This window comes from Oreochromis niloticus, linkage group LG13, assembly GCF_001858045.2.
Source record: "Oreochromis niloticus isolate F11D_XX linkage group LG13, O_niloticus_UMD_NMBU, whole genome shotgun sequence".
Classification (NCBI taxonomy): domain Eukaryota; kingdom Metazoa; phylum Chordata; class Actinopteri; order Cichliformes; family Cichlidae; genus Oreochromis; species Oreochromis niloticus.
Genome location: NC_031978.2, coordinates 30,414,785 through 30,429,961, shown reverse-complemented (window position 1 = coordinate 30,429,961; position 15,177 = coordinate 30,414,785). Strand labels below are relative to the sequence as shown.

At 38.0% G+C, this 15,177-nt stretch overlaps 1 protein-coding gene across 2 annotated transcripts in view; it reads left to right on the top strand.

The window, feature by feature from the left end:
• Positions 1 to 11,705, top strand: part of ccdc85a (coiled-coil domain containing 85A) — a 36,482-nt gene extending 24,777 nt beyond the window's left edge. For both annotated transcript variants that reach the window (XR_001223738.3, XM_003460236.5), the window contains exons 3-4: positions 6,762 to 6,819; positions 8,377 to 11,705. Coding sequence is in view for 1 of the 2 variants with exons in the window: in XM_003460236.5 (XP_003460284.2) it covers positions 6,762 to 6,819; positions 8,377 to 8,392 (74 nt within the window). In the remaining variant the exon portion in view is untranslated. The remainder of the gene's footprint in view (positions 1 to 6,761; positions 6,820 to 8,376) is intronic.
• Positions 11,706 to 15,177: the final 3,472 nt, after the last annotated feature.

The following is a 15,177-nucleotide window of genomic DNA, read 5'->3' as shown; positions in this document are numbered from 1 at the left end:
ATGTTGTCAGGTAATCACATCAACTCCCTCAGCTGGTATCCATCCAGTAGCCCAAATTTCAAATTTCATTTCTTGTAAATGATATTTGTGTTTGCCAGAATTTGGCTGTATTTGTGGTGGTAGCAGGAATGTGTGTGCAACAGGAGGCACACCACTGAAGTCTTAAATACAATAGAATACGAATTAGTACTGGAAGAGCTTTAGCTTCACTGCAGCTCTGATCTGCAGTTAGTGATAGTATTTCTTCTGACTTGGTTGCAGTTATTTCTTCTGACTTGGTTGCAGTTGGGGTTCTTTCTATGATGCACTGAGCATTTTTTATCAGCTCACCCCTTTTCATTGCCTTTGCTCTCAAATCTCAATATGCCATAGTTTGTGTTTTGTCCTGTGCTCTGCTTTTTCCTCTCTCTTTCTCCTCAGTGGTTGTTAGCCTGGCGCTGCTGGCTATCGCTTCCTGTTAAAACTGAATTCTTCTCAATTCTCAAGTTCTCATAGGGCAAACACTATGAACAAGCACTTGAATCACTGGGATTCTCTGACTGATATTTTCCTTACAATAAAAGCATCTTAATCCAGATGCTGTGGTGAATTATTGCTATTTGAATAAAACTGGATTGAACTGAAATGAAAAAGGTTGATGGTTTGGGATTTCCATAACAGCAACCTGATCAGCCTACTGGTAGGAAAACAGAGTTACTCATCAGCAGCAACTGAACTTTCAAAAGAAAAGTGAGAGATTTGTCCATTTGTAAATGAAGGTGTTTTTTTCTTATATGAATGAAAAAAAATAGTTTGTTAAATATCGGCTGACCCAAGTTAAATCTGTGGGTGGTAAATATGATAAATATGTTGGTTACTCTTCAACTTCATCAAGTAGAGGAATAACCATAGTAACCATAATTGAACTCCATAGTTCAGATTCAACAGTGCATATTTGACTAAGGTGTAGCTTTTAGCGTTTACGTTTTGCACATATTCCATACTGATACATACTGCATTTCTCTATGGTTCTCCAGCTGCACCGTGGCACACAAACAGGCACTTTAAATTCAAATTGTATTTGTCACACACACAACCATACACAGTATGACATGAGGTGAAATGCTTATTGCTGTGCAATGCCCGACCATTAAATGACAGTAAGAATTGACAGTAATATTTACAGATTTATAGATTACTACAAAAATTTACAAATTTTAACTTAGAAATTTACAGTAAAAATGTGCAAATAACAGTTTACATAAAAAATGATTAATAAAAAGAAATTATAAATTATAAGGGGTGTGCAAAAAGAAAAACCAGAATGCATGTGGAGATGTGATATGTGTGGGAGAGTTCAGTCCTACACCTGGTTCAGGGCCCGAATAGCCTGGGGAAGATGCTCCTTCTTCAGGGTCATTAATATGGGCAAAAAAATCCTCAGACATCCTCTTCTCTCCCTGAAGGACCTGTACAGCACTCGCTGTCTCAAGTGGGCACACAGCATCTTACTGCACACACCCAGGACACCGACTGCTGCCGTCTAGCAGGAGAATCGGGTTGCTGAGGTTGCAGACAAACAGACTCAAGGACAGCTTTTACAACAGGGCAATAACCCCAATCAGTGATAACAGCCGACCTGATTGGCTTCTCCCTGGACTTTTGGGGGGCAATCATGTGGAATAAACATTCATTCTTTAATTTATTATTCATACCTTTTTTGCACCTTTTATCCACTTTAAAGTTTACTGTGTTGTGTTTTGTTGTGTTTAGCTGTGCTTAGTGCCGATGTGGGACAATTTTGCAATTTCTTTATCTTATCTTATATTTCAAACACACAAACATACTGTCAGGGTCCTGGGTCTCCTGACCCAGCGTGTTTAGTTCTTCATGGTTTTTGTATTATCGTACTTGTGAGTTATTCTATGGTTTCTAGTTTTGATCCCTTGCCCTTCATGTTTCTGTGTCCCCCCGGTTCTGTGTAAGTCTGTGTCTTTGCATGTTTGAGTTTCTTGTTTTCTGTCACTCTGTATTGTGAATTATGTTCTCATAGTTGGTCTTTTGTTACTCCCTCGAGTTTAGTTTCTTGTGTTCCAAGCTTAGTATTTCCCTCTGTGTAATAGGGCATAAGACCTCTGCCTTATGGTTTATGTCTCCGTGTTTCTTAGTTGCTGTCTCCACTGTGCCAAGTTTGTGTCTCTGTGTCATACTTCCTGTTTTACTTTGAAGGTCCGTGTCTTATGTGAATGTGTCCTGCTTTGCTTCCTTGTCTCATCAGTCCTGATTTCTCCCAGCTGTGCTCTCCTTCTGTGTCTCATTCCCCTCGTTACTTCCCAGTGTACTTAAACCCTGTGTTTCTCTGAGTTGGTGTCGTGTCGTCCCTCAAGCTGTGTGTTTCCTCGTGTGCCTCTATTCCAAGTGTAAGTTTATATCTTTCCTGTGTGGTTTAGTTTTGTATGCTTTTCCTCTGTCAGCAAATAAAGCTGAGTTTTTGAGTTCATCCCTCGAGTCTGAATGCCTGCATCTTGGGTCCAACTCCTGCCTGCCACACAGCGTTTCATGACACATACGAGTGGTATCAATCTCCTCATCTTAGTCTTGGAAACCAAATGAGGATGCATCAGTTTAAAACTGTTCTATTCAATTCAATTCAATTTTATTTATATAGCGCCAAATCACGACAGAAGTCACCTCAAGGCGCTTTATATTGTACAGTAGATCGCACAATAATGTTGAACTGTTGAACTATTAGCTAAATCTTTGATAGTTGCTAAGGAACTATAGGCTAAATAGCTCACTTGATTACCTTCAAGTTATAACAAATGTAGATTCAGCCATCCAGATTTAGCTCATGGGGGTTATTTACTTTTGTTATTTGCATGTAAAATTTGATTTGTTGTTTTGCGTGGGTGGAGTTGATTTCCCAGATGTAAACATACTTGACACCGGAATGAATTTAGCTGTTCATCTACAGCATCTCCCTTATGCATTTTATGACGCAGGCTGACAGATCTCCTCTATTTTCACATAAAAACCTTGCCTGTAAAGGTTTACTATATATTACACAGAATATGGGGACCTCTTTTATTAGAAAGTGTGTCAGGAAAGTGAAAAGGCCTGGGAACAGCTGGAAATATCATTAAGGGTTGAACTGAAAGTCTGTTGGATGATGGGATGGCACAATTGTGAAATCAGGAGTTCACACAAAAATGTGTAATTTTACAGACACACAATGATGAGGCACACGGGCAAGCAAAGTCAGCAAAGTGATGGCAAAGTTCAACAGAAGCTGGGAGCTTGCTTTTGCATGTGCAAGTTCAATTTATATGTGTAGCTTGTGTAATTGAAAGTTTGCAAATGTACTTGTGTGCATGTGCGTGTGTGTGTGTGTGTGTGTGTGTGTGTGTGTGTGAGATCAGAGGTCCTGTGTTAAGGACAGGCCTGCTAAGTAGGCCAACAGCTGCTTCCCTGGCAATTCATCTCCAGTCAGCTTTGAAGCCTGCTTTTTCCTCTTATTATTTCAAAACAGGCACATTTGGCATATTAATTGAGCTTTCTTTTGTATTCTGGTACACTGACCATCGCACACATCATTTTTACTTGACGCACTTTTATGCAAACACATTTAACATCCCTTTGTAGATACAAGCATCTGAGAAATAAAAGTGTCCAGGTGTTAGTTCCAAGGCTGGTTTATCTATTATGTATTCAAATAAATGCAACATAGTCACCACCTGCGTGTGCGCGTGTGCGTTTGTGCGTGTGTGTGTGTGGTAGAGTGGGTGGGCGCATTGCAGAAATTACAAACGCTGCCGTGCTATGCACCTATCGGATGTGTGTGTTTTTGTGCTCTTTGATGGTGGACAAAAGGCCAGTTCTCCCTGATCACTCATTTCTTCTCTCTCTTTGCTCTTGTTCTTTTCTAACTCATTTTTCCATCTCTTCTTAACAAAAACTGAAAAATAAACCACAGAGTAAAATACTGAACAGTGGCACAAACACGTGCACACACACTATCCCTCTTTTTGTCCATCACTCTTCATGGCGCATGCAGCGAAGTGCATTCAAGCGAAGCAAAGCACACAGCTGTGAACCAGCCCAGGGGCTTGTCCTCTCTCTCTTTTTCTTTCTCCCTTTCAGTGCATGTGTGTGTGTCTTGACAGCTTGGACCACTGGGACACAACCAGAGGTGTAAGCAGGTCAACAAAGGAATGAGGGCACTCTCAGTGCATGAGAAACAATCAGAGAGTAGCACCGTTGAATCAAAGAACTGTCCGTGCTTGCTGTTTAATTAGAATATTCATCATCCTCACACACACATGGGTACACACAAACTGAGTGGTTAATCTGTGTTAGAGATAAGGCTGCCACGATTAGTCGACTAGTCACGATTACGTCGACTATCAAAATCGTCGACGACTGATTTAATAGTCGACGCGTCGTTTGAAGCTTTGTAAGATCACAAAAGACGCAGGAATAAGTAGTAGGATTTAAGAGTGTAATAACGGACTGAAACAGAAGATGGCAGCACTGCATGTACAAGGATGCCAGCTGCCGTTAAACTCCGAAGAAGAAGAAGAAGCAGTGTCCCAGAATTCATAGCGCGGCCCTGCTCAGTTTTCAACAATGGCGGCAGCTAGTTAGTTTTAATATTACTCTTATTATTTTTTCTGGGTCACAAAATAAACGTTTAACATATTTTCAGGCAAGAATGTAGCTGTGTAAACCTCAAATATCTGCTCAGTTTATCAAGACACCACATATTTTCAAAAGCGCTCCGACGTTTTCGGAGACGTCTGTTACCCACTAGCTCGATAGCTACCCGGGGTCAAGGCTCACTAGAGCCCGTGAGAACACCGGACTCCCGGCAAATCGTTTTCAAACCCACCACCGTCTTTCGCTACTCAGGTTAAACATATATAAGTCACTTAGATAACTTAAAAATGTTATTGTTTGGCCTTTTTTTTAGTATTTTATTTGTTCCTGAGTAAATCGGTTTGGCTGAGATTAAAGTTATAGTTTATACACGGCTAAATAAACGTCAAGCAGACAACTGATTATCAGAAGTGTGAGATGTTCGAGAATATACTCCGGTGTCCCGTTATATTTTAGATAGCAAGGAGTTTATTAAACTTCACCGAAACAATCTGCAAATCTCATTAAATTTAAGAAACTATCATCTTGTCTTTATTTTTAGTTAGCACATACCCTAAACACTTAAAGCTGTAAGCTAATGATAGTTATATAAGAGCAGATGCATGCTGGTGCAATAAGCTGTACGTTTTACGTCCAATGGATGCATGATGTGATTAGTCGACTAATCGCAAAAATAATCGGTGACTAGTCGACTATCAAAATAATCGTTTGTGGCAGCCCTAGTTAGAGAGTTGATAGATGACCACAGTCAGCGGTCAGCCTTTCTTCCTCCCTACAGCTGCCGTGCCACATGCTCACTTGGAGTGGTGAAGCACATGCAGCAGGCCTCCAGTGTAAGCATGGTAAACTGCCGGAAATACTGGTTATATAATCACAGCATGTGTTCACTGTCACTGTGGTCTGGGCAAAATCTCCTGTTTACACAGGACAAACCACCACATCTGCATTTGGTCATCTTCTCTGTCAATATTCCACCTGCACTGTCCAGCTTTGATGAGTGCAGCAGCGCTAAGGGTTTTGGTTCAATAGCTGTTTAACCCAAGTCCACTTAATATATGAACATCCTCCCACATACCTCATCGAATACTATTAACCTCAAGTGAGCTCACAGGTGTGGTTAGTTTTACGGGTGATTTACGAAAGTTGTTGAAACTGTTTTCTGAACACAGGCGCAGCTGATTCATTTCAATATCAAGCTGGGCCAGTCACAAAAATCTGTTACATGCAGTCTTATCACTGCACTGTCCTTGTAAATACAGTATATTTTTTTTTACAGCAAAACCCAGTTTGTACTGGCACAGCGTGCCAGTAAGGCACGCTAAGGTTTGGGTCAGTTGTTGGGTTTTCAAATTTACAACAGTTTGGAGTTCCAGAAAAAGCATTTAATGGTAAAACTTTAAGAGAGTCTTGATTTGAACTACAGTATCTTCTCATTTCTGATAAAATATCAGTGTAGCATGTGCCTAAAAACAACCCTAACCTATCTAGTGCTGACTTCGTGGATGTTACAAGTTTACATTTAGCGTCCATGATTTGTATGTAACTAAAGCTACAAGTAACTAATGTAAATGAAAATTCCCTGGCATTTATATATCAATGAGCGCAATGTTTGTGTTTGAGGTCTAGGAAGTCATCTTTTAATCTCTTCAGACAGAGCTGACCTTGTCTTGGGCAAATTACCTCTATGACTACAACATAAGATTCACGAGTGATTTGGTTAATAGTTTTTTTCCCCTCCTCCTCGGTGTAATTATGTGTCTGGTAGACAGTGACAATATTTGGCATGGCTGGCTCTGTTCCTGACTGACTGGCACGTATTTGAGTAACAGAAACACAATTAGTCACAACTCAAGACAGGGATAAGAACCAGTTTTTGCAGTCATTATATCACTGTGTAATTTATTGCTGACTGTGGAAGCATAGCGTAACTCTTACCTGTATGTATTCAAAATTTAAAAGAGAATGAAGGAGGACTGACATGAGGGAAAACACTCATATGATCATTGAGGAGATTCAGTGTGAGGAGATACATTTTTTTCACTGCGTGTGCATGTGTGTACAACAATTACTAATCTTAACCAAGAATATCCAGTTTCTGATGATTTCTGCTGGTTTATTTTTTACAGCTCTGATATCTGCTGGCTGCTGCACCAACTCATGTAGGAGTGTCAAACTTTGGGACAGGTGAGTCTCACACACACACACACACACACACACACACACACACACAGACACAGGTGAGTCTCTGACATACACACACACATCTGACGCATCTGATAAAGATGGCAGTGATACTGTACTCATGAAAACACGCAAGAGAACTGGAAGAATACTACGCGAGTTACTAAACCTCTTAGCGTGCAGGTCCAAATGGAATTCTTATCTTTTATATATTATATCTGAACTTTTTATATTATTTCATATTATGTCATATTTAGAAGATATGTTTAAATCACTATGTGGTGGAGCTGTTTTTAACGTAAGTCCGGTGAGCAAAATACTTTTGAGTGTTAAGACTTTATCATAAGTGACCTTAATGCGGAAAAAGTTTTGTGATCTTTATTTATTTATTTCAGTTATCTTAACTGTCATTATATCTAATGAACAGGTTTGTGAGTAACTCTGTACCAATCTGATGTTTTCCAGTTCCAGTGTGTTGGAACACAGATCAACACAGATCTGCCAATACTACAGTGCCAATACCAGTGTTCAGTTTCTGATAATCATTTATCAGATCATTTGTAAGGCAACATCATTACTTTGTCATTTAAAATGTAACATAAAATATATCCAAACATATACATTTGGTAAACAGGTGTTTAGTAATTAACTAACAAATGATAAAATCAAATGATTAAAGGAAATAAAAGTTTAGCTCAGTTTATGAGTTGATGGATGCAGTTCTCATTTACAGTCAAATTAGCTCCACCTTTCCCTGCTCTCAGGTGGAGTGTATGGCTCATTTTCTTGTCCTTTGATTGTGCTTGAATAAATAATTCTTTAAAAAATGCAAAAACTACTCATATAATTCTGATAGGCTAGGGTTGGAATAAGGGTAGAAGTTAGTCATCACAAATGATGACTTACACATACCAGGATAATATTTATATTTGATGAGAACATATTATTTTACTTAAGTGAAATGACATGTGAGTGTTACACCAAATATAACAAGAGTGAGAACAAGCAAGACGATTTGACAGAAAAGCATTGTTATTGAGACAGAATTAGTCTGATGTTCAGTTGAAATACTGGATTTGTAAATTATTATCTACAAGAGTACAGTATTGTAATCGAATCCAGAAACGATCAAATTTGGCAACCCCTTTGAATTCATTCAGTCAGGAATGTGTAAAAACCCGATAAATTCAGAGAGAACAGAGAATGTAAATCCTCTTCAGGTTATGAAAATCTGGAAAAACATGGAAACATTGGTAGCTGAAGTGCTTACATAAGGAGCCATCTTGGGCAACTGATAGTGTTGGAAAAGGCAAATTGTGTGTGTGAGAGAGGTCACCCTTGTGTAACCCCTGCTTTAATGCATCAACTGAGTGATGGGACTTGGTTAATATTTAATGTTGAAGAAGTTCCTAATGGATGAATAAATCAACCTTCATCTTTACCTGGAGTTGACAGATTTCTGCATTCTGAACTCAGAAGCTACACACACACACACACACACACACACACACACACACACACAAATGACAATACATTTTTTGTTTCTTTCCTGTCTTTCAGCTTTGATGCTTCCTGACCATGACATGCCTCTTGATGAGATGCTGCTGTGACAACACGCACCCCAGAGAGAGCAGAAGGGACAAGAGGATCGATACATAACCGGTCGCATAAATGATCAGGCCAATCAAAACTTCGCAGTGAACAGCGACAACAAACACAAATAAATACTTCCTCTGCCTTTTCTGTTGTTGCTGCTACTGATGCTGCTATGCATTTACTGAGGACCACCAGAAAAGACGAATGTCATTGTTCAGATGGGCGAAGATTTGTCCCTGCATTGCCAAAAGGAACAGAAGAAAACAAAACAACTGAGAATCTGCGGTTGCCAATTATAAAGCCCTACCTCTTTGGAAAGACAGAGCCCTTATGGATAAAATAAGTTATATATGAAGAGTAGTTGTTCCTGGTAACAGTCAAGGATACATTCCTGTCTCTTCACTTTCACACCTGTGAGCATTTGAAATTAAAATGTGTGAAAACGCAGTTTTAGGTAATGGTAACTACTTTTAGAAAGTAATTGTGGATCTGGAATTGAAGCACAAAAAGTTTACTTTATCCTCTCAACATCTGTTAGATTACCAGTGACAAGTTTGCGGTTAGTATTAGGTTCATGTCTACTCTTTGAAATTGAAAATCTTAAAACCGTTAGACCAAAATGCATGTAAAAGAACTGATTTGAAAAGCAATATTTCCTAGTTTATGAAACTATGCTTATTTAGCATGTGGCTTAAACCTAATTATAACATTTTCCTCATTTCGTTCACCTGGTGGATAATTTTGATAGTCTTGGCCATAATTGTTAGAAATTATATTTCTATTCACTACAGAATTTCTCAAAATGTAAGACAGGAAACTAATTTGACAATTGGCAGTCACAAAGGATGGGACAAGCCACTTTCGTTTTTGAGTTAGTTAGTTGTTACTACATACATCTACTGAGGCACGACCACAGTGTGCAGTATTAGAGCCTACCATGTGTATGCCCTGACTAAAAAATATATAGAAAAAACATATGTACCTATAATTATATACACACATGTAATAAAGAATACACATAAAACACTAAAAATACATATAACTACAAAAAGTAATAAAAGCAAAAATAGAGTAAAAAAAAAATACATCATAACATCAACACTCAGGTGATGGGGACAAAATATGGTCTCTGTAGGGGCCCCAAAATGTGATTGTAAACATGCTTTTGTCCCCACACAATGAGTATTAAATACACACACACACACACACACAAAAATAATGCAGTAAAAACTCTTGCAAACTCTTGCAGTAAGTCACATTAATTTCCTGTGAATTTGTTTTAAATGTACCTATTGTTCCTTTCCTTTGTTATTGTTACAATTGTGGACACATATATTAAATACATATAAGTTTTAGATAATGAGGTCAGTGAATGAACAAATAATTCAAAAGCTCAGTGTTCAGACTGATTTTCTTTTTCACTTTCACTTTTTTTCTACTCCTGGCCACCACAGGTGCCATTCAAACTCATTTCTTTAAAGGAATACAATCTCTAAAAGGGTTTAAGGCCCCATTCACACATGCCCAGAGAATGTTTGGAAGCTGCTGGCAATCACCAGTCGATATGAAAAGACGTGTTTTCCTGACCAGTTGGTGAGCGGTTGTGGAAGTTGCTGACTGTTGCTAGCCCTAGAGACTGGCCAGTGACCTTGTGACAACCATCACCCATAGTTTTCATGGAAGCTACTGACTTGTCTGCAAAAACTCACCAACTACTTGTTCATCTGTAGTGAAACTGTGAAAAAAGCAGCTCAAAGTGGAAACACAAACCATTTACCTTCAAATATAAAAGATGGATGTAGTTCTTGGTTTCTAAAGTCCCATCTTGAAGCGTCAAGGTAAAGAGTTTTGCAATTGCCATCTTAGTATTCTGAAACCACATTTGAAAAGATAGACAGGTCTGATTTTGAAACCCCATATCAATTCAATTCAATTTTATTTATACAGCGCCAAATCACAACAACAGTTGCCTCAAGGCCCTTTATATTGTAAGGTAGACCCTACAATAATACAGACAGAGAAAAACCCAACAATCATGTGACCCCCAATGAGCAAGCAGTTTGGCAATTCCCTTTGAACACGAAGAAACCTCCGACAGAACCAGGCTCAGGGAGGGGCGGGGCCATCTGCTGCGACTGGTTGGGGAGAGAGAAGAAAGACAGGACAAATCATTCAGGATACCCCAAATAATTTTCTTCTCTAAAACACAGCATGACTAAGATTTACCAAATTTACTTATTTTATTTATTTTTAGTGTGACCCAAAATGAGCGGAAAAGCCTTTACAGCAGAAAAGGGCTGTAGACTTCCGAAGGAAACTAAGTCTTTTTAACCACAGGTTTGACTCTATGGTGGACATTAAAAAGAAATGCAGGTTTAGGCACTTGCATGCTGGCTTCACCTTTCAGACCCAGCACCGACATCCATCTTTTATACTGTCAAAAAAATAGTAAAAAATAAATAAATATGGAGCTGGAGACGAGCATAATAGGTCACTTTCAACCATAACCACTACTAGCCTAATCCTGACCTACAACAAACTTAAACCTAAATTTTGTCTTTCCCTTGTTTTCTCACATCACTAGTATGTACTGTTTGTCCTTCACTGGAAACATGTCCCCAGAATTCACCGGTGCAAACAAATTTATATCTCTGCAAAATGTTATACAAGTACAATAATTGTTACAAAAATAGTGGTCAAAACTTTGAAACTAAAATTCATCTTGTAATAGAAACTAATTATACTTGTGTTAAAAAAAAAAAATCAAGATCAATTCCAGATTCCTCTTACTATATTTGGAAGTATTGTTGAATTTTTGTGAAATGAAGTTCTTGCTTAATAATGAGACATTTATTAAAAAGGGTTACTGTGAGAATATGGAGGATGTCAGGGATCGAGGGGATATATGTTTAAATATTTTCTTGTTTAGTTTCTGCTCCTTATTCAGCTTTGTGTCAAGTTGTGTTCATATACCAACAACGTCATGTACCTTAAACCTTGTGTCAACATCAAATCATATATGTAGCTGTGTGTGCTTTTCATTTTCCACACCTCTGGGTTTTATGGATAACAGGCTTGAGCAATGTTTTCTCATTGCATGGGAAGAAACTCAGGCATGAAAATTACCATCAGACACTGTATTCAGCTAAAACATTAGAAAAATTTGGCAACTTAAAATTTTAACTAGTGTATTTCCTTAGCTTTCAAGACATTTTAAGAATTTTAAACTTTTCAGACATCAGCTAACCACAGGATATACTGATATCAGTTTCCCCCCCAAGATTGTGAAGGGATCAACTATGGGTTGGTAAATATAAAAGCCAAGCTTTGTTTATTATATCACTTTTTAAAGTTGTTGGGGTTTCAATGTCACTTGCTCCTTGTCCCTTTTCCCCATTTTATTACACATGTCCTTTTTTCTCAGAAGGACACACTAAAGAACAGATTATAGAATTTAGAATAATGCAGCCATTCTTTACTGTTCTTAACTGTTTACTGTTCCCTTAGCAATTTCATAGTAGTTTCTTGTAGGTCCTAGCACTTAACACATATGTTCCAGACTGTACTGATTTAAGTACAGACTCTCTTGCCCCCAATGATACCTTATTTATATACCCTAAAGATGAAACAGAAAGAAATTGAAACTATTTGAAGTTTTTACCCATTCTTTCGCCCATTGGTAGCTAAAATGCACACACTCAAAGGTTTCAGAGTACCAGAAATGCTTCTGATTTCACTTTAGGGCAGAACTGAACCTTTGTTTTCTATTATTTGCTTCTTACTGTCTGTTTTCTTGTTACTGCTCAGATGTGTGGAAAACATTTTACTTGGTGCATACCCAATGACAGTAATATCGACATACAGACATCTACACATACAGTTATCCAAAATCTATTCTGTATAATCTCTTCACTCTGAGTCTCAAGTTTTTTTTTTTAGATTTGTTGAAATGTTAAACAAGGCAGAAAATACTACAATAATATCAAAGACCTTGTTTGTTTTTAAAAAGTCAAGAGTAGTAAATCTGCTTAGTTTTATAAATATATAGGTTATTATTTTTGACTTCTTGGTATTATAAAACTACTTATTCTATTCAGAGACATATGCACAAGCTAATAAAGTGACTTTATGGAAAAAATGGCTCAGTTGAGTTTGTGTGTGTGTGCGTGTGTGTGAATCCACCAATTCTCTCACACACACATGTAACTAAAAGATGTAACATGAAAACATGAAACATGAAAAGAATGGTTGGCTAACGACTGTCGTAGCTCCCCATTGTATTTTGTTGTCATCTTTTGTCTCCAATAGTTGTTGAAAGTTTGTGCGGTTTCAATCAGAGGCATCTTATTCACACATAAATAAACGATTCCCTAAACTATTCAAAATAAAGAATTTCCCAAAAGGGAGCACTAAGGAAAAAGGAAAACCACAAATGTTTCCATTTGAGTTGTCTCTATTGGAGATGTTCTTTAAGTGAAATGTATAATCTAAAGTTTGCTTCAAAGTGTCTAATTGCTGTAAACTCATAGTCAAGGTCACTTTGAGTGGGTGCACTTAGGAATACAACCACCATCAGTGTCTCCATTCAAAGTGATCTTGATATGAAACATAGAACTCAATTTGATGGACCTAACATGGAGGGTCAGGTAGAATTTGTAGGATTTGTTGAGTGTCTCTATTTTAGATGTTATTTAAGTGAAATATATAAAGTAAAGTTTGCTTCAAAGTGTCTAATTGCTGTAAACTCATAGGCAAGGTCACTTTGAGTGGGTGCACTTAGGAATACAACCACCATCAGGGCCTCCATTCAAAGTGATCTTGATATGAAACATTAAACTCAATTTGATGGACCTAAGATGGACCGTCAGGTAGAATTTGTAGCAGTTGTTGTGTACAACTGGTCCAAGCAGATGCACTTACTGAATTCAAGAGACAAGTTCTTGCATGAGTTGGACCAATAATACAGACTTGTAATGGACGCTCTTCCTTACCAGTGGTTCCTGAAGTTCTTTTGGTATATCCTGTGTTGTCTGTGTTTCCAAATCCATGAGGGATACCTGGTCGATTCCCTAAACTATTCAAAATAAAGAATTGCCCAAAAGGGAGCAGTAAAGAGAAAGGAAAACCACAAATGTTTCCATTTGAGGTGTTTCTATTGGAGATGTTCTTTACACTTAAAGAACATCTCCAATAGAGACAATAGAGTTTACAGCAATTAGACACTTTGAAGCAAAGTTTAGATTATACATTTCACTAAATGTATAATCTAAACTTTGCTTCAAAGTGTCTAATTGCTGTAAACTCATAGGCAAGGTCACTTTGAGTGGGTGCACCTAGGAATATAACCACCATCAGTGTCTCCATTCAAAGTGATCTTGATATGAAACATTGATCTCAATTTCATAGACCTAACATGGACCGTCAGGTAGAATTTGTAGCAGTTGTTGTGTACAACTGGTCCAAGCAGATGCACTTACTGAATTCAAGAGACAAGTTCTTGCATGAGTTGGACCAATAATACAGACTTGTAATGGACGCTCTTCCTTACCAGTGGTTCGTAAAGTTCTTTTGGTATATCCTGTGTTGTCTGTGTTTCCAAATCCATGAGGGATACCTGGTCATGAGTCTCTTTTTATATGAAATCAATACTCCTCTTTTAGTCCCACCCACATTTAAATTGACGAGATTACATCATGAAACTAATGGTTGGCTAACGACTGTCGTAGCTCCCCATTGTATTTTGTTGTCATCTTTTGTCTCCAATAGTTGTAGAAGGTTTGTGCAGTTTCAATCAGAGGCATCTCATTAACACATAAATAAATGATTCCCTAAACTATTCAAAATAAAGAATTGCCCAAAAGGGAGCAGTAAAGAAAAAGGAAAACCACAAATGTTTCCATTTGAGGTGTCTCTATTGGAGATGTTCTTTAAGTGAAATGTATAATCTAAAGTTTCCTTCAAAGTGTCTAATTGCTGTAAACACATAGGCAAGGTCACTTTGAGTAGGTGCACTTAGGAATTCAACCACCATCAGTGTCTCCATTCAAAGTGATCTTTATATGAAACAGAACTCAATTTGATGGACCTAACATGGAGGGTCAGGTAGAATTTGTAGGATTTGTTGAGTGGTTGTATTGGAGATGTTCTTTAAGTGAAATATGTAAAGGAAGGTTTGCTTCAAAGTGTCTAATTGCTGTAAACTCATAGTCAAGGTCACTTTGAGTGGGTGCACTTAGGAATACAACCACCATCAGTGTCTCCATTCAAAGTGATCTTGATATGAAACATAGAACTCAGTTTGATGGACCTAACATGGACTGTCAGGTAGAATTTGTAGCAGTTGTTGTGTACAACTGGTCCAAGCAGATGCACTTACTGAATTCAAGAGACAAGTTCTTGCATGAGTTGGACCAATAATACAGAGTTGTAATGGACGCTCTTCCTTACCAGTGGTTCCTGAAGTTCTTTTGGTATATCCTGTGTTGTCTGTGTTTCCAAATCCATGAGGGATACCTGGTCATGAGTCTCTTTTTATATGAACTCAATACTCCTCTTGTAGTCCCACCCACATTTAAATCGACGAGATTACATCATGAAACGAATAGTTGGCTAACGACTGTCGTAGCTCCCCATTGTATTTTGTTGTCATCTTTTGTCTCCAATAGTTGTTGAAGGTTTGTGCAGTTTCAATCAGAGGCATCTTATTCACACATAAATAAACGATTCCCTAAACTATTCAAAATAAAGATTTGCCCAAAAGGGAGC